This window comes from Ambystoma mexicanum, chromosome 2q, assembly GCF_040938575.1.
Source record: "Ambystoma mexicanum isolate Mex_15411 chromosome 2q, UKY_AmexF1_1, whole genome shotgun sequence".
Lineage (NCBI taxonomy): Eukaryota > Metazoa > Chordata > Amphibia > Caudata > Ambystomatidae > Ambystoma > Ambystoma mexicanum.
This window is the reverse complement of record NC_090924.1, coordinates 69,543,957-69,563,995: the sequence shown is the minus strand read 5'-3', so window position 1 is coordinate 69,563,995 and position 20,039 is coordinate 69,543,957. Positions and strand designations below refer to the sequence as shown.

General features: G+C 44.9%; 1 protein-coding gene across 1 annotated transcript in view; it reads right to left on the bottom strand.

Moving 5' to 3' along the window:
• NLRC3 (NLR family CARD domain containing 3) overlaps window positions 1-20,039 on the bottom strand; it is a 425,619-nt gene that overhangs the window by 186,423 nt on the left and 219,157 nt on the right. Inside the window, exon 7 of the mRNA XM_069646866.1 lies at window positions 9,645-9,728. Coding sequence (XP_069502967.1) covers window positions 9,645-9,728 — 84 coding nt within the window. The remainder of the gene's footprint in view (window positions 1-9,644; window positions 9,729-20,039) is intronic.

Below are 20,039 nucleotides of genomic sequence, written 5' to 3'. Positions count from 1 at the left end.
TGGCTTAGAGGTCTCGGGTGGTGAAGTTGTGAATCATTCTCCAGTATGCCTTGACCTGTGGGCATGTCCAAAGGATATGGCCCATTGTGCCCGGCGCTCAGCAATGTCGCCAGCATGCAGGTGATTGTGCGAGACCCATCCTATAATGTTTGCTGGGTGTGTAATATAGCTTCTGGATCAATTTGAATTGTATTTACCTATTACGAATATTCTAAGATATTGCAGGTATGTTATCGAACAATTTGCATATGTCCCCCAGGTCAATTGGTAGGTTTAAGTCATTGGACCATTGTGTTGCAAGTATTTTATTGCGTTGGGAATTGTTTGGAGTACAAATGGTGTAAAATGACCGGAATCGTGGGAATTCAGTTATATTCTGTTCCAACTCCAGTTCACCCATTGTCGGGTTAGCCTGTACTGATTGTCTGGTTGTGTTTGAGCGGATCGTCGGGATTATGGTGTGGTAATGAAGCCATTCATTGTAGATAGTTGTCGCTCTTTGTAATGGTCGGCAGGTAGTTTCGTTCAGTGATTTCGCGAATAGTCAGGGATATATACATCCCGAGATATTTGATAGATTTCAGTTGGAGGCGGAACGGGGCAACCCCTCCCGTGTCTTATGGAATGTCGGGTCTGAGTGCGAGGATCGCCGATTTAGTCCAGGTAACTATGTCGCCTGTCATGGGTCCATAGTTGTGAAGAATTTGGCACATGCGTGGGAGTGATACCATTGGTCTGCTAATATGTATAAGGAGGCTGTCCACATATAGGGACACCCGGTGTTCTTCTGCCCCCGGTATCATCCCGGTCCAGTCTGGGTCTGTGCAAAGTTTTTCTGCTAGTGGCTCTTTGAGAGTGCATACAGAAGAGGGGAGAGAGGACATCCCTGTCAGGTGCCGGAATGCAACTCGAAAGGGTCTGTAACGGTACCGTTTGTAGTCATTGTGACTGTGGGATTGGTATATAGTAGCCGTATGACCCCTGTAAGAGTTGGTGGAAAGCCGTATACTGTCAGCGTATCAGAACATGAAGTCCCATCAGACTTTGTCAAATGCTTTTTTGGCATCAATTGTTAGTATTCATTTGTCTGGGTCACATCGCCCTGCTAGGATGTGCAAAAGATGCCTCATGTTGTCATCTGAGTGTCTGGAGTGGATAAAGCCGGTCTGGTCTTTGTGTATTAATTGTGGTAGAGCATCCTCTATTCTCTGTGCGATACAGTTGGCCAAGATTTTTGTGTCTGCGTTGATCAGCGAGACTGGCCAATAGGATCCGCAGTCCTCACGGTTGCGGCCCTTCTTATGAAAGACAATTATATTGCCCGTCATCATCGATTGAGGGAGTTGACTGTCCAATTGTGCTCAACATATACCACTTCTAGTAGTGTTGCAAGGTGGTCCACCATTGCTTTGTATATGTATAGGTCAATGGGTAGTCCGTCCGGTCCGGCTGCTTTGCTGGCCGATAACAAGCCTATGGGTTATTTCTGCGGCAGTGAGCGGTTTCCCTAGCTCGCCTTTTTTGACTCATTGATTGTTTGCAATCAGAGTTTTGCAAGGAAGGTGTCTATTTGGGAAGTTGGGCTAGCCTATAGCTTGCCGTAATATTCAGCAAATCTTTTGTTAATATCGTCTTCGCCCATCAATAGAGTTCCTATGCGGCCGCGGATGCAGGTAATACTTTGCAACGCTTGTCTGATGCGTAGGGCGAGCGCCATTAGATGGAGTGGGCGGTTGCCAGTCTTGTGACCAGTTGGTAAACAATTTTTGTGCTTGTTGTGTGACGATTTGTTTGAGGTCTGCTTTTAGCCTACTCAGTTGGATATATATTTGCGGATCTTGAGTGCGTTTGTGTAGGGCTTCAGTGCTCCATATGGTAGCAGTAATCTGTGCTTCTTGTTCTTTCCAGCCCTTCAATTTATAAACCCATCTTGAGATACATAGCCCTCTGAGGGAGGCTTTATAGGTGTTCCAGCATGTACTTGGCGGATATCCTGGGGTCAAATTAGTCTGCCAAAATAAGTCTGTGTATGTTCCTAGGTGTACAAGAAAGTCAGGGTAAGCTAGTGCTCTCAAGTTTATGCACCAAGGCGGTCTCTTGCTTTGGGTTCCCGTAAGGGTGATATGAAGGAGTACAGGTGCGCGGTCTAATACATAGTATCGTGCAATGGCCCATTAGCGGTAGGGTGGATGCAGGGGTCAGCCAGAAGTCTATCCTGGAGTAGAATTTGTGTCGATTTGAGAAGAATGTGTAGACACAGCGTTCAGGGTGAAGGGCGCGCCATGCGTCCTTTAGTCCCAGTTGTGCCATGGGAGTTTGCAGGGATGTGTGTTTGTGTGGGGTCGGGAGCTGTGTTAGAGGTGCACCCTGTCTTACCAACATTGGGTCCATTTTCGTGTTCCAGTCTCCCCCTATAAGGGTAAGGTTCCCCATATATTGGGCACAGTTTATGAATGCGTGAATAAAGAAAGAGGGTGAATCGGTATTAGGCGCATAGATGTTTAAGAGGGTCAGGGGTTGTTGTCGGATATGTCCCTGAAGCAGAACATATCTCCCTTCTGTGTCCACCACAGTATGGAGGTTGTGGAATGCAATGCGCTTGTGAATTAGGATCGAAACCCCTCTTGTCCCCTGGTGTGGGGAATGTGCAGCTGTCCCAACCAACCCGCAGCATAACTTCCCCACTTCGTTTTTGTCTAGGTGTGTCTCTTGTAGGAATGCAATGTCGCACTGTAGGTCTCCGAGGTGATTTATTACTCATCTTCTTTTAATAGGGTGGCCCATCCATTGTACATTAAGGATCACCAGTTGTATCATAGACACTGCTTTGTACTGGGGGCATGTTTGAGGACATGTTTATATTTTGAGTGAAGTAGCTATATTGCAGTTTCTTAAACTGACCACAAAGTGTAAACATGTGGGTGATAACTATCCCCAACAAATTAACAAAAACTTCAAACATAGCAACCATAATCGTTACATTGGGACCTTTGAATATTATCCTAATACTAAAACCTGAAAGCCCATGCTCAGGGGAGATTGGTAATATCTCGCCCTCGCCCCTAGCGTGCCGGTAGGCCTACACAGGGTCACCAGTATTAGAAAAACTAGAACAAGGGTGGTGGGAGCTGTGCAAGGGATGGCCCAAGACAGTGGGCAGGATATCGCGGTACTAGTCGTGTGATTGGAGTTCATTCACATAGGTGAGACGATGTTGGTGGCTTATTCTGTTTCCGATATCTCTGTAAAAGCCAGTTGCAGTTGGGTAAATCATAGGTGTGGGTAGAGAGGTTATGACCGTGACAGGTGCCTCATTGTATATTGGGGTCACATTTTTAGGGATTTAATAGGCTGCAGACGTTCAGGTCGGAAGTCAGGGGTCTTTTCGTCCCAGTCCACTTGGTCGTCTTCCGCAGTGTCTTTGTTTGCTCTTTGGTCATTGTTGTCGGTCCCATTGAGATGATTCGGCTCGATTAGGTGGGCCTGCGTCTTCCATTTTGGCGGGAAATCCAGTGGATTCAATCTCGTGTTGGCGCAAGAGGTGTCAGGCTACCTCTGGGTCATAGAAGGAGTGCCATTTTTTGTCAATTTGGATGCATCAGACGGCTGGGAATTTTAGGTAGTATTTGTGATTTGAGCTATGAAGTGCCTCAAATATGGGATCAAATCTTTTACTCCGTCGTGATACTTCGGAGGAGTAATCATTAAATATGTCAACCTCTGTCCCTTCGGCTCATATTATGCCTGCTGCACGATGGGCAGATAGGATGGCCACCTTGTGCTGGAAGTTGAGGAGTCTCATAGTGATAGGTTGTGGCCGGTCTCCGGTGGCCAGTTTTGGGATAGGGGCTCTATGAATTCTTTTGGTTGTATATGTCTTTGGTTCAGGAATGTCTAGATGTTCGTGGAGGAAGTGATAGGCGTATGCTTCTAGGTCAGGTCCTTGCACTTGTTCAGGCAGCCGGTGAGGTGGAGGCTATTGCGCCGTGAGCGGTTTTCTTGGTGCTCAACTTTGGACCCAAGTCGTTGAACCTCCCTTATCAGACCGTCAAGTTCTGTTGTTGATACTGCACTGTCATCTTCCAGTGCACTAATGCATTGCTCATTGTCCGTAGTGCCTTCTGCTTGAACGTTCAGGCGGGTCTGTACGTCCTGAATGTCCCATTTAATTTCCTGGACTGTGGGTTTTTTTCTTGGGTTCGCTGACTTATGACCCTCATTTCTGTGAGGATTGCCTTAAGTTGGTTTTGCATATCCATCTTGGGTCGTTGCTGTGCAGATCGGCATAAGAATGCTTTACCTGGAATTATTTCAGAGTCTTTGTTATTGTTGCCCTCTGATGAAGGTTGTGCCATGCCCACAGGGTGGGTGTTTAAATGGCGGGTTAGTTGTTTGTAGCGGGTCACAGTCTGTTAGATATAGGTCAATTTCCTAGGGTTTCCATCTCACCCCTTGGCCGGGTATTTGCACCCGATCAGTGCTCTCTTGTTGGGGTATGGATTGTAAAATTCTGCAACTGCCTGCTTATCAATCCGGTTATTTTCCAGTTCCCTTTCTGTTCCCATGGAGTGCCACTCCTTTTGTAGCCGGTGTTATCAACAGGAGGCTGATTGGGCCCTTTCCCTGTTAATCAGCTTTGTCTAAGTGCCCGGTTGGTGCTCTCCCCTATGCAATTTCATTATACCAGTAAGCCTGAGGGGCCGGGTTGCGCCTGCTGGTGTTTGCCAGACGTCCAGCAACCGCAGGCTCTGGATAATGTTCATTGGTGGTGCTTGGGGGAGGATCCAGGGCACGGCAGGGATTTGTAGCACGGGCGGGCAGACTTACTACAGTTCTGTGTCACGGTGTGGATCTCCTTGGCGCCCTGTGCGCTGGCAACTAGTGCCGCCTTAGCGGGTTCTCAGCAGCTTGTGAGGTTCCATTTCGCAGCCTCTTTGGTTGTTGCTGCATCCGTCATGCTCATGAGGCGTCTCTCCTTCAGCCGTGTTCCGAACTTTGGCGTGTTGGTGGGAGTGGCTGTGGGCCGTCCCAAAGCCTCAATCCCGTTGTGGTTGCTGGTCCGCTCAGGTGGTGTAGGCGCCTGTCATGGGTGTTGGAGTAATGTGATGCGTATTCAGCCCATTTCCGAGTGATCGTGAGGCTCCATCGCCCCCTCTGCTACGGCGGCCTCCATGGAGTCTTTCCGAATGGCGGTTTTCCTGTTGGATTTGCCAAATGAGGGAGCTATCCAGCTGATCCTTGCAACATGCTCCTGCTGTATATAGCGACAGATTTCTAATTTGCACTGGCCAAACGGTTTATTTCTCGATAGTTCTGTCGTCCACGTCCAGAGCTCAATCACCCTGCTGCCATCTTGGTCAGGCTCTCTAGCGCCCCCTCGGAAAACCTTTTCTGACTCTGATCTTCTAGTTTTCTCTTCCTATCATGGAATATATGATAATATGCTTCTCTCAGCTAAATGGTCATATTACTCAGATCTTTTACATACTCAATCTTCTCGCCCTAAACATCTATTTCAATCACTCTCTCGTCTTCTTTCTCTGCCTTCTCCTGATTGCTCTCTTAATTCTACGTTATCTGCATCTGATCTTGCTAGTTACTTTTCTTCCAAAGTGGCTGTTCTCTGGGCAGCAATTCCTCCTCCTTTGATTTCTTCCTCTTCCTTGATCTCCTCCTCCTTAACTCAGACTATTTAATCATCCTCTCTGATTTCATACCACTTCATCCTTGTTAGAATTCTCGTGCTGAACAAGCAAGTGTGGTCTGCGTGTTTTCTCATTCAGCCGTAGGATTTCCATTTGGCTCCAGTTTGTGTCCCATTCCGGGTCTTGCACACCCACATGCAATGTTTTCCAAGCTCTGTTCCATTCATGAAACCGTAACTGGGGCCTGAAATGTTTGTGAAACCACATGATTGCATCTCATTTATGCTACACCTTTGCTGGCAGTGATTTGCTTGGGGTTTCTTCCCTGGAAACTATTGTTGAGAACTGAATACAATGCTGAGCCCACTCTTTCCTTCCTCACGAGGCCTATTCCCCTTGGAAAACATGGGGTTCTTCCTTGGCTTGGGCAGCTGATCCACCTTTGGCCTGCCAAAGGGATGACCCGTAAGCACGGGAGGATTCTCCATACTCCACATCCAAGGATGTCATTACTCAGTGGTGTGGCTTCTTGTGACCCCAGAGAGCGTCAGTCTGTCACAACTGACCCTGGGCTTACTCTGTAATGTTAGGTAGGTAGTGGTAAGGGTGTCCCTTTGACCTTATGTGAGAACCCACCCTAGGGGCTGCAACCTTTGACTTGCCTCTACTCTAGTGGACATTTGCAACCGGGAAGGGCACTTAGCCAATCAGGTGGTTGGAACTGCATGCAATAATATGCATTCCCTGCCAGGACGGCGCCATCTTTTATTTAATGTGGGGAGGCAACAAGGAGCCCAAACCCATACCCCCAAAACAAACCATACCCCTTCCTTAACACCTCCCTCTCTCCCCACTTACCTGCTGGACCAGAGCTTCGTGCTCCAGTCTCGGCACCCCACCCCGGACCCCGCCATAGAAATGGAAAAGGGACTTAGTTCCTCAGACCTACCTAGGCTTAGGCTGGTGGGCGGTTACCGGCCATGCCCCCCCCCCCCCACAGTGGGGGTGAAAGCCCTATTAAATAGGAGGGCCTGGTGGGCATTGAAAAAAGGGAGCAGTGTCCTTTAAACAAGAGGGATTGGTGGAAATAGAGGCGCTCTGAGGAATCCCCTCTCCAGGTCATTCCTGGTCAAGCTGGTGGACATCCGTAGTGAGCATCTCTGGTAAGAGGGGATATTTAATGTCATTGGTCTACTGTAAAGTAGTGCTCACGTTTCCAGACGCAAATTATGGACACTACTCTAGGGGTGAGGTCATATGTTGAATGCCAAATAGCTCTCCAGTAGATTTCAGACTGATTTCCTTTCATTGTGCATTGCACTCTCAGGCAACGCAGAGATGTCTTTATGGCAGGGCAAACGGGGCACATGCCACAGACCCTCACCGTGGTAGGGCCGCCTATCTGCCTGCCTTATGGAACGAAGTATGTGCACATTTATTTTACAAACATAAATATGACATGCCATGATATTGTCTTAAGCACTGCTGAGGTTCTGAACCTTCTGCCTGTCTGTTTGCAACTAAGGTCTGATCTGATCAATTAACCTGTGCCGCGCTGTGTGTTCTCTGTAATGCATAGTTTGAGAATTCACTATCGAGCAACTCGTGTAGCATTTCCACCTTTATTTTTGAGGATTATTTGATCATGTGCAATAACCAAAGTTAAAACGAATATTAATAAGCTTTATACCACAGTGGCTCAGAAGATAGCTCAGTGTGTTAACCACTTGTGGCAGAGATCTGTGTTCATGTGACAGATCACAGTACCAAATCCCAGCTCGGTAGACTTAGACTTACCTCTCTCTGAGGCTGATAAAGATGTTGACAGTACCACCTATTCTACCAAAAAACAACTTATTTGTACCAGAATGTACTAGTTATGTAAGGTAACATAGCATCAGTATTGTGCAGGTGCAGAGCTCTGTCCTGTCCAGCGAGGGTCGTTAAAACTGGGCACCCACCCCCAATTAAGAGCATACATTATTAGTTGGAAAATGTGACTAGGCATCCAAATTTGAGACTTTGGAACCAAATTGTCGAGACTCATATCCCAGCTTTGCCAATGAATGATGGTGTGAGCCTGGACAAATCATCTTATCTATGTCACTGCATAGTACTGTGCTGTCTCTGTGAAAAGGCTAGTCTTCTAAAAATCATGTGGTACTGCTTAGTCAATTTCCTGATCTTTCTTTTCATGTAGGCCATTCAAGTGGAACGGGCCCTAGATAGGAGAGAGTCAACCAAATGTCACACGCAAGTCACGGGCAAGCTTACTTTCAGGTATGTTTATTTGATACAAACATTTTTGATTTTTGTACAATTTTAAAAGTTCTTCACATCATAAATACCTGCAACTGTATCAAACAATGGCTATACTCAGGTGACCTTATCACACAGTTTATTTTGTAAGGTAGATTTAAAACCTTGAAGTACATTACTAAAACTCAAATCAGATTTTTTAGTCCCACATCAATTAGTATCTGAAAGTTACATATTTCCCTTGATGAAGGATAACATACAACTACAGTACAATCATTCTTCTTTTGTATAACATGTGTTTATACCAATTTATAAAATATTGTCATGTTGGGTTATCATGTGATTTATGTTCTTGCCAAGTCAGGTCTACAAAACATGGTATTATTTTAATCTTACAACTATAGCAGATACACATCACCCTTGTGCACTATTCAAATTTGCTTGTTGTAAAAGGGATACAGATTGTGTTACATTTTGCTGAATGTTGAAGAGTGTAAATTCAGTATGCTTGTTTCTTTGTCTTGTCTTGATAGCATCCCTTACTTTCTGTCATTCTGTGTCACATGTTCTATTTGTACAACTATTATCGTCTGCAGGTGTTCTTTTAGGTTTGTCCCCTGCCAATGTACACTTAGCAGTTATTTTGAATCCACATTTCTGATGACTTTTATTTTAACAGATGGTAAAGCTACCTCTTTGGTCTGACTTCAATTGTGATCACATATGTTACATTTTATACATGTGTAGAATCATTGTACGTGTCTTAGCTAAGTAGGTTCCATCTTAATAGGTTGCAAATAACTTGTTTACTTTAGATTGTTTAGTTATTGTTATAGTTCTTTTTTTGACCACGTTGGGGGTTAATGCAGTTTTGCCGGTGCAGTAAAAATGCCAGTTAAATTGTTGGTAAATCCGGCACCAGCACTTTTACCACACCAGCAAAACATTTGTTTCCAGTGAGGGCCCTGATTTATCTCCAGCCCTGAGCTGCCAGTAAATCAGGTCCCCACGGCAAGAAAATGCTGCAATTACATAGAATGGGAATTTACCAGCATTTCCTCCACCTGGAATATCCCGGTAATACTGGGATATCAGGCGGCGGAAACAGTAGGGTCAGTTTGTCATTATCCGGCCAGAATTACCAGTGGGATACCAGCAAACTCATGATGACCCCCTAGGGCCTCATTACGACTTTGGAGGTAGCCATGGTGCTATTAGCGCCATGGCTGCCTTCAAACCGGGTCCGAGTTCCCTGAATGAGGAATTACCGGGCCATTCCAACCTTGGAGGACCCGATAATTCCTCATTGAAAATACCCATTCCCATCCGAGACCCGCTAAAGGACATCGGAATGCGGCGGTAAGGGGGTAATGGAACCGGCATCCTTACCGGCACAGTTAACCCCTTACCGCCGCACTCGGAATGAGGCCCATAGTGTCTAACTTGAGGGGACTGCCCATGCTCTTTTCAATCGCTGCCGGGGTAGCATATCAAGCTATGGGTTGGGGTACAATGACTCGAGATTCTCGGGTCCCTTCATTTCTTGGTCTCGGGTGGGGCACCAAATGCTTGTGTGCAATGGGCCCCGAAATCCCTTAAGATAGCCCTGAGGCTGCATAGCAGAGAGATTGCATATATACCCTGTCATCATGGTCCCTGATGCCGCAGGACAAATTGGAACAGCGGGACATGGTCCACTCATGAACTGTGCGTCTGCACCCATTTTGGCATTATACTCACAAAAGTTCTTGGAGGCTGGAGTTCTTCTTCAGTGCTTCGGCAATCCTACTGGCTCCTTTGGGCCCCACTGCATTTTTCTGCAGGCTGCAAAGAGGTAGAGCGGGACAAAGGAAAGAAAACAGATGGATAAAGAAAAGTGAGTCAATATTCCATGTCCAGTCATTTCCCAACATCCCATGGGACACCGACACCAGCCTGCAGCTTTAGGTGCAACAAAAAGCATAACAACAGATGGTATTTCTGGCCATATTGAATCTCACTTTTTTGCACTTAAAATGACAACATTTCATATCACCAGCGGTGCCATTCTCACTCATCCACCTCTATAGGAAGTGGCCCAGGATGAAGGGCAGGCAGTGGGAGAAGGGAGCAAATGAGAAGCACTCCAGGCAACACTAGACTATGACGTAGATCTGCCATTTTGACAGCGGCCTTCCATGGTTTTCAAAATAACAGAGCGATCGCAGGCTCATTATGGATACATAGGTGCTTCAAGTCATTTCTAGTATGTAGCGATGTCCTCCTCGGATACCTATGGATCCACTGTCCCTATACGTATATTTGCTATTGTACAATGCTGTCCTCTCAGGCTGCTGATAAGTGAATAGCTGATGTTGTTAATGTTTCTTAAGATACATTATGTATTGTACATAGCAGGAGAGATATTGAGGAATTCAAAGGCTGGAGACAGCACAATTACCTTACAGCACTCTCTTCTTGGAAAATCAATCTATCCGATTGCATTGCTTCAATGATCTTCTCTTAAAACATTTTATTTTAGCGTAGAGACAGCCCATATTGTGTGTTTTACCTCTGCTGTTGGTGTGGGTGCTGTTCCTAGTAAGGAGAACCACTTCAGGGCGATTGGGCTCAAATATTCCCTCATCCAGAAAAAATGTGTTCCATTCCAGGCAGTTCAAAAGTTAGCCTGGTTCATACCCTCCTTACCTATCCAAATGTGGATTTGGGCATCATCAGTGTATACCGAGAACGCCAGTTAGTTTAACTGAATGAGTTGGCCCAGTGGACATAAATTGGTTAGACCCCTTGGGGACTCCACGTAATCCATTTCAGAAGGTGGATTCCTTGGGCGCTAGTCTAATCATCTGTGTTGTTGAGCAAGGATTTCATCCATTCTAGAACACGGCCTTGTATACTCGGCCAAGCTACTAGTGTTTGAAGCAGAATGTTGTGGTATACCGTGTTATTACCTTCTGACAATTCTAGGAGGATAAGAACCGACTGTTGGCCTTTGGCCACTGGCTCTGGGAGCTCATCACATGCATTTGCTACCACAGTTTCAGTTCCTGCCATAGGCCTGGAACATGTCTGGGATCATGTACGAGGTTTCATTTTTCTATGCATCCCTGAATTTGCATTGTTACTTCGTTCTACCGATTTTGCTTGGAAAGGGCAGGTTGGTCTATAGTTGGTTAGGCTCTAGGGGTTGGGTTAGAGCTTTCTTCACAGGAGTGGTCAATAATGCATCTTCCAGCCAGTCAGGGACGTTTTCCGTTGGCTTTGGATGCATTTAACTTTGCAATCCTTGAGGCGTGCCACTGTGAACGGTCCCGGTGACATATTCTAGCCTTTGATTTTGTTGGCTAGTTTCATGACCTGTTCCGAGCTCAAAGGTTTGAAAGCAAGAAAGGCTGATGATAGGTTCATAAGCCTCAGGGGGCGGGGGATTGGAGCAATAGTAATGATACTGGATTGTTTGTAATGTCATCACAGATATTTTGGACTTGAAAAATTACAAGAATTTCGTGCAGTGTTTTTGGGTGGTAATCGGGGTGTTTTTCAAAATGTCTCCGTTTGTAATTTCACAGCAGATATTATAAATGCCCCTTGACTCGGTGATGCATCTGATGAAGTATTATTTTTGAATCATCCTAATAGCTCTGGAATAGTCTAATCTGTAATTCAAGCAGGGAGCTGCGTCTGTTTCCAGAAGGGCACCGTGCCGTTGCTGTTCAAGGTTTCTGCCCAATCCTTTCAAGACAGCAAGTACTCTCTTGAAGCATTTGTTGGCCACCTTTATAAATAACTTGGGCGTTTTCGTTTTGGTAAATGTGATAATGTCATGTCCCAGACCCTTTGAGTGTCTATGCTGTAGTGAGAGGAATGTTGTGTTCATGGGGGTTGTGTCCACAGTATTGGTATTGCTGAAGGCCATTAAAGAAAATAATTTGAATTGCATGGTTAATACTTGAAAGAAAACTGTTGCCAACACTGCATAGTTATGTTAATGTTAAAGGACATTTGTACCGCGCACTATCACCACCGAAGTAGTCCCCTGGCGCTCTGGTGGCTCTGAAAAAGCAGAGGGGAGGGGGTGGGTTAGTGAGAATAAGCTGGAACAGTGCAAGAGAGCAGTGATGTGCTGTTGACAGCTCATCCCTGTGGGGCCGTTGGCTGGGCTTGGGGTGTTTTATGATCCGTAGTCTCGTGTGCTGTTGTGCAAGTCTATGTGTGGTTTGTTTGTTTTCATAGTAACCAACTCAAGGCAGGGCCCGCTGCTGGCCATTCACTCACACTTACAGTTGCTGGAGAAAACAAAATGCTGACGTTCACTGGTATGAAGTGGTTGCCTGAATAAACACTGGGCCAGGCCACTGCCTAAATAATAATTTTCAATACTATGATTGTTATTATCGTCCTTTATGAAGCACAAGTTATCATAGTCTCTTGCCTCAAAGCCCATAAAAAGGTAGCACCAGGTGTTGTGGATTTACTATGCGGTGGTCAACCACAGACGACACTGAGCCAAGACTAACGTGACTTTATTTATTCCCCTTCTTACATCAACTAACTTCCTTTTCCGTTTGTTCCTCCCTTTCCTCCACGTGCACTCCGCAGGTCACGTGCCCTGCCGTTAAAGGGACCTGATCACCTTCTCTCCTGTAACAGCATGCAGATCAGAGTTCTCAAAGCTGGAAGAGCCTGTTTTCAAGGTCTTGACGAAGTCTGACTGATTAGGAATGTGCTGGACGAGTGGTGAGAGAAAGGGCAAAAGTACAAACGTAAATACAATGAAGACTCATTTGGCCTGGGTACGGTCTGTGCATTTGCGGCCTGTGAAGGAGATTTTAAGGAGATTTTGAGACATTTTGCATTTCTTAAATGTTTGCACATGTATCTATTATATAATGTTTTCCTTCATGTTTGCATTATAAACGTACAAAATATTTCAAATAGTAACAAAACAGAAAAACGCTCAAAAGATACGTCCAACACAGCTCAGCCAATCAGTCGCAAGGATTCCTGAGAAAGTCCCGGAACGATTAGTCTGCATTTTCTCACCAGTTCCTGGTTCTGCCTGGCTGAGACGAGCAGAGCGTCTTTTGGCCAACCACCTTTGCCCCCACCATACTGCCCTGCTCTATCTGCCACCCCAGTCCTGCTGCTCACTCCTTCTCACTTCGCAGCTCTCTCCGCTGTTGCCCGCTACTAGCGATAGCCCATCCCAAGCTGTCACATGCAGCTTCCGTTTCTCTGGTGTCCAACTTCGTTGCCAGCGATGCTGCACGGGCCGGGCAAAAAAAAAACCTCTACTTAATTTTTGGGGTGCCCTTGCCTCCCCATGGGAGCTAAAAGGCTTAGAACCAGCTGGGGGGCGCTTTCCCTGCCATTAGGAGCCCGAAAGTCCAATTTGCTCTGGGCTGTTGAGTCGGGCTTGCATGCTCTTTATGGTCGGCCCTATAGGTGCTACTGCTTTGATAATCACATGCAGAACTCCAGTGACAATTTGACATCTATGGCACATAGTAAAGTACAGGACAGGTACTAGTTTGCACTAGGTCAGCCGATATTGTTTATAGCAATCCCCACATTGGCTTCTACTAGGCTGCAGATCCGGTCACCGGTCACCACTTTTAAGTCCATCCACAACAGAGGTCCTCATTTCATGCAATTCCAATTACAGGAGGCATATCCCATCACACACCCTCCAATATCCCCCACAGCGAGCCCTGTTACTGCCTCCCCTTTCAGCAAAGCCTGTGGGGCGCACCTGTTTCTCAGTGCTTGCCCCTCAACTCTGGAACTGCTCTCCAAAAGACATTGGAAAAATCCCAACTTATTGTACGTCAACTTTAAAAGGAAGCTATGAATTATTGTGTGTTTCGGATCTAAAAATTACACTATGGGCGCATCTTCTGGGTGTTGATTATGTATTTTGTACGTGTCATAACATCCCAGGGTGTTTCCTATCTGAACTGCCATGTATTTAAGTTGTTCTAAATTCTGATTATGGATATTGCCGGAAGTGGCTTATTTGTTTCATAACACGATCTCATTTTGGTTCCTCTTTAAACTGCCATGTATTTAAGTTAATTGTACTTTTCGGGATGCATGTATGTTCTAATAAACACCCTGTTGGACCATTAACAGATCCGCTATATCGCTTGCTTTCATACCTTATCGCCAAGTGGATATCCCAATGCAGTTTGCTTTCAGTGTGTACCTTTCATTTTCAGTCTTCTAGGCATAGACACTGATGCCAAATTGAAAGTCTGTTTCCAATGAAACTCATTTTTACAGATAAAATTGATATTCAGGGCCATGGCGCAGGCAGCTGGATCTTCATTGGCAGGTTTGGTTACATCACTTGTTTCTCTTTTATCCAAACTGGCAGCCATTTTGTTTATATTATTTTCAGGCTCGCAGGTGCTTGGTAATTGCAGCTCTGGGGCCTAGATGTGTCCAGTGTAGTATTCATTTTCTGCTTTGTTTGCCCGCTAATGTGGATCTTCCTCTGCAGCTGAGATAATAAGTATGCAGACTCTAAATTTACAAACTTTGGGGCATTTGCCAATTTTCCTAAAATAAGATTGACCAGTTTACATATAATGCAAATTGCATGCAGGAGGCCACTAACGTGGGGACTCATGTTTTGTTGGATCCCCTGCATGCAGTTTTCAGTGTTTGAAGCTGGGTGGAGTGCAAATGAAAAGATTAAAACAAGGTGAAATTACCATAACTCGTTACTTTTCCACTCCTTCTTGTAAACGTAAAAGCTTCCAGCAAAGTATGCTTTGCAGACAGAATTTAGTGCGGATTCCTGTGGAATGTGCCTGCTTTTTAGTAGATGATCATTGAAAGCAGATTCCATATAAATCCATTCGTTTTACACCTGCATGGAAATCTCCTGCAGGGATAGAATTAAGTGCACAAACACGGGGTCAATTTTATAAGACATCTAAATTGCATGTAGGGGACGGCCAATGTAGCACTGCCGTGCTGTTGTGGTGTCACTTGAATGCAATTTTAGAGGGCCACGAGGTGGACTGGAAAATGCTAAGTGTAAAATCGAGGCAAACTTGCCTGTTCCATTTTCCACTCGTGGAAAAGTAAATGTTGCTTGCAAATACATTTGGAGGCAGCGTTTACCAATGGATTTCTGCAGAATCGTCTGTTCTTGAACAGTTGAAACATCTAGGCGGATTCCATACGAATCCATTAGTTGTATGCCTGCATGAAAATCTCATGTAGGCATACACGAGATGCACTGACAGGATGGATGAGGACTTGACGGCAGAGATCTTATCTTTACTCTGTGCCCCTCCTTTGTCTCATCAGTGCTCCAAAAGAGGTCCGCAGTTTAAATGGAGGCGTAAAAGCATTGCACCTCGCTTTTACACCTTCATTTAAGCCGCCACCCCTTTCCCCATTTAAAATAAGGCAGACAAGAGGCTCATGTTTAATGAGGAGTAATGTAAAAATAATGCAGAAATTCAATGAGTGAACATTTTACTGATTAATTTTACGCTACTCCCGATTTTAAAGGATTTGTAAGGCCAACAGGGGGCACGGGTCGTAATTTATGATTCCCCCTCCTCCATCCACTCTGCCATACAAATGGGATAGCATTTACACCAGTATGACTTTTTCATTCAGGTGTAAATGCTGTGGATTCATAGAATCCGCCTCCTTTTTACACCAACAAAAAGCAATTTGATTCAACAGGAATCCATTTTAAATGCTACCCGACATGTACTGGGGACATAAAGCTATTTCACCTCCACTTTATACCTTTCTTTTGCACTCTGAAGTGCAAGGGTTGAAAATTATTGGGAGTACTTGTTTTCACCTATGCGTAAACGTAACAGATCCACGCCACAGAATGTATGGAGAACCCGAAAATGAGCCACACAAAACTGAGGAAGGAAGCATAGCAGAGAGGTTAACTCTGCTCTGTGCTCCTCTTCCACTTGTGTGAGCATAAAAATGGGCTTGAGTGTAAAATGGTGAGGTAAAAGCAATATGCCAGCCTTACATAAAGTGACCCCCAGAGAAATGCAATCTTAAGATACTGCAAAGCAAGAGCGTTCTACGGAATCAGCATTTTCTCTATTTGTATCAGCAACCATAAATATCCTTTCTTTGTATTCCACTACTTTGCATCTAATCACTTCTATGTTAAGGATTTCTATGTTTTCTGGTATGTTAACATCTTAGTAAGCAATTCAACTGGTTTGCTTACATTGGGGGTAGAGAGGGACCTCAATTAACAATTGTTGCTTACTGATTATTGTGTATCAATTTCCACCAATCGTATAGAGTCTGAACCAGACCCCACAATATGGCCAAGCACGCATTCCACCTTCGCAAAGGGTACACATTTCTTATCCCTGTACGACTTTGTATCCACCACGTTCACCTTGCACGGAGCTCTCTCTCGGCTCAATCACTTCCAACAGTTGGCTGGGTAACTTCAGATGTTCAATTTGGGGTTCTGCCCAGTAACACCTCACAGACTTGCAGGCTTCATAATACAAGTGTGCACCGAAGCACAAGCCAAATCCATCATAGAACCACACAATGACTAATCCCAGAAACGGCCCTCATGGATTTACACTCCTTTCTAGGGGTGTTGTGTGGACGCCCTTTCCCATCTAGCAGCATCCCTTGATGAATTCTGCACTGATGCTACACATATGAACATCATCACAATCTCAACTCCCACTCTTCATCCCCTCTGACATCATTAAAGTACTCACGTGTGTCAAAACCTTCTCCTCCTTACCCTTCCTCTCCTATGTTCTCTTTTACTTCTACACAGAGTTAGGTCTAGAGACCCCTGGCGGGTGAACAATAACAACCCCTTGCACAAGCCTTAGTACTGTTAAACCACTGTGGAGGGGACAGTCACAGTACAAAAACACAATATAATAATGAGAACGCCCTTACAGAAGCCTGAGTGGTGCAACCTGTGATGCATAAAACAAGAGATGAGCTGCACGACTCCTACAAAGAGAGTCCCATGAGTTTGTTGGTACTTTGGGGCATTGGATGGCACAGCACCTAGTGGAAAGACCTGAAAAGAAATGACTGAAATAAATGTGCATCGACCGGGAGTGTTGGGATGAAACTCCAGAAGCCTCCTGTAATTAAACATGTAAAACAATCTGTAATTGAAGAATTAAAACCACACTGGATTAGTTTAATAAATACAAACACAAGGAGATTGTTTTGAACGCATTAAGCCTGTTTCTATGTTTTCTGAATTCTGTACAAAACACACCTATCTTTTCTTTCTGTTTTTCTGTGCTCCATCTTGGTTGGAAGAAACATCTGTATATTATAAACCCACAGACCAGAAAAAATACCTGCACCTGGCAAGTTTCCATCCAATCCACACAAACCGGTCTGTTACTTACAGCCAGGCCATCCGATATCAGCGCATATGCTGCAACAGAAGGACAAGGGACAACCAACTTGCCACATTGCCAAATCCTGTCTTCAGAAGGGTCACTTAGCCAGACAAACTGACAGGGAATTTGACCGTGCATTGAGAATACCCAGAGACAACCTACTACAATACAGAGACAGCAGATACAGAATTAATTCCTTTGGTTGTCACCCACCATTCATCACTAACACACCTGAGTAGGAACGTTAAAAGAAACATCAACAAATATTGCACAAGGAAGATGAACTGAGAGACATCTTCAAAGAAGTTTCCCATGTTGCATTCACACAACCGAGAAACCTAGCACAGTCCCTGTCCAGCAATACATTTCCACTAGATCAAGAAAGAAGACCTGGAACATACCCCTGCAACATCAGGTGATGCAAATTACACAAACGCATCTCACCGGATCTGCCATAACAACCCAGCAGAACCGAATACTACAGGTACAAGGTACACACAACTGCAGATCATCCAATGTTGTATACCTCATCCAATGCAAACAATCGACACAAGGGAGTTATGCAGGTGAGACCTGCAAAGAGCAGTGTGCACTCCCTTGTCCCTCTAGTTCTTTTCAATGTTATTAGTCTCTCCATTTCACCTAAAGGGCAATGGGTCTACTCTGCGCTCTCAACACAAGCACATAGGCTGAAATGATCAACAAAATAACCTCTACATGCAGATTGCGCAGCTGCAGCACGGAGCCCCTAACACAACAATATTGCCAGCTAACTAGAATTTGAGGTGGACTGTGGCTTTTTCTCCTTTTAGCACCTGTAAATACTGTTGGGCAGCAGGTGAAGGCCCCCTAGGAGGCAGTTGTTTGGGAGGTGTTAGAGGTTCCAAGTAGTGGGACATCCTCTGGGCACAAGGGGCAGAGTGGGTCTCGTGATGACTGTTTCCTTCTTCACACTCCCTGTATAGTGTGGAAAGCACAGACTGCAGGTGGGCTTTGGGCAAAACATGGGATCTACTATGAGTGAAAGTCAGGGTTGCATGTAGGCTTTTCCCCCTCTAACTTAATTCCATAGACCAGCTAGTGGCATGCTCCATTTTTCTTTCACGCCTCGATGTGTGCAGCAATACCGCACCTTTCTAGATGCACGTTTTGACAGGATCCACACAATTTTTGTCTGAACTTTGCAGCATAGAGCACTTGGTGCCACCTAAAAGCTGAAACTATTGCATTAGAGTACTGCTAGGGAGAAATGGCATATGAGGAGGGATACAAAGTGTATAGGTGTTGTTCGATTACTTACCCACCCATTGACTGCCCATGGCCATGTTAATCCCTATGGACATCCCCACCCACTTTCTGCCCCCACCACCTCAAACACATCCTCCTAGGATTCTTTGAGCTAGGCTGATCAAGCCTTATGATGAAAGCTTGAGCTTAAAGTGCCTGCCAGTGCTTTTTTAAAACAGTCTAGTGAAAGGTAATGACTTAAATGGAACTGTAAAGGCTCTACTGGCATAAAACATATCTTAACCAGGTCTACCTTTGGCAACTAGATTTATAAGCAAAGCACTATGCGTGTCCTTACGTGAAGTCAAGTTAAAAACAAGCATTGACAAAGCCAACAGTTTTGGCTTCTGTATACGTATTAGGCATTTGCCAGGCACTGCTATAATATGCCAAGGAACTCGCACAATTTGCAGCTGCTACCATCAATGGTCAGTTATTACCACTATGGCAGTGCCTGGCAAATACCTTTCTTACGCCTACACAAAAGCAACATCTGTTTTAGCGGCCTTGACAGTGTTTTACACAGTTCTGGTGCAGATAGTTGGGTCTAGTTTGTTTTTGTTTCTTTGTTTCTAATGTGCTGGGAGGTGCGCTGGGTAGAGGATCATCAGATCCAACAACTATGGCAGTGGCTATGTCTGGGAATTCAGTGGGAGGTGCGCTGGGTAGAGGATCATCAGATCCAACAACTATGGCAGTGGCTATGTCTGGGAATTCAGTGGGAGGTGCGCTGGGTAGAGGATCATCAGATCCAACAACTATGGCAGTGGCTATGTCTGGGAATTCAGACATCCATGAGGAGGGATCCCATATAGGGCAAAGGTGGAGAGGGGTAGAATTGAGGACCTAGGACAATCCCAAGTTAATGCTCCTTGAAGCACTTGTGTTGGGAAGCAGTCCCACCCACAGCCAATCTCCTCAGCTACGTCCCTGTTGTGTCGAGCTAAAGACGCCTTTTTCCGCTTCTTGGGGTGCAGCATTATTCAGGGCACCATAGAGGGTGACAGGCATTCTGAGAACCTAACAAATTGCTCCTTGGAAGGGATATACCAAACAAAGTTATTGTTTGTACTGGGCCTTCAAACATAAGATACCTTTACAAAATAGAGTCCTATCTCTTTGTTACTGACAGCCTTTTTTTACAAATAATAATAAAGTGGTAATTATATAACTTTGCATTATTCTTTCACATATCCACTTGCATACATTATGTTCATTTTCAATAACAATGTTTTCCTGTACAAATCGTACATAATATATATATACACACATATATATATTATATATAGAGATATATATTTTTTCCAGTGGAAAAAACCTTGGTTAAGAGAGATTTAAATTGATCAGATTTAATGCAACAAAACCCCTGAAATTAAGCAATTACATTTTGAGCAAGTCCACCTTAGCTATGCGCTCCCTGTGCAGCGTATGACCACAATGATGACATCACTAA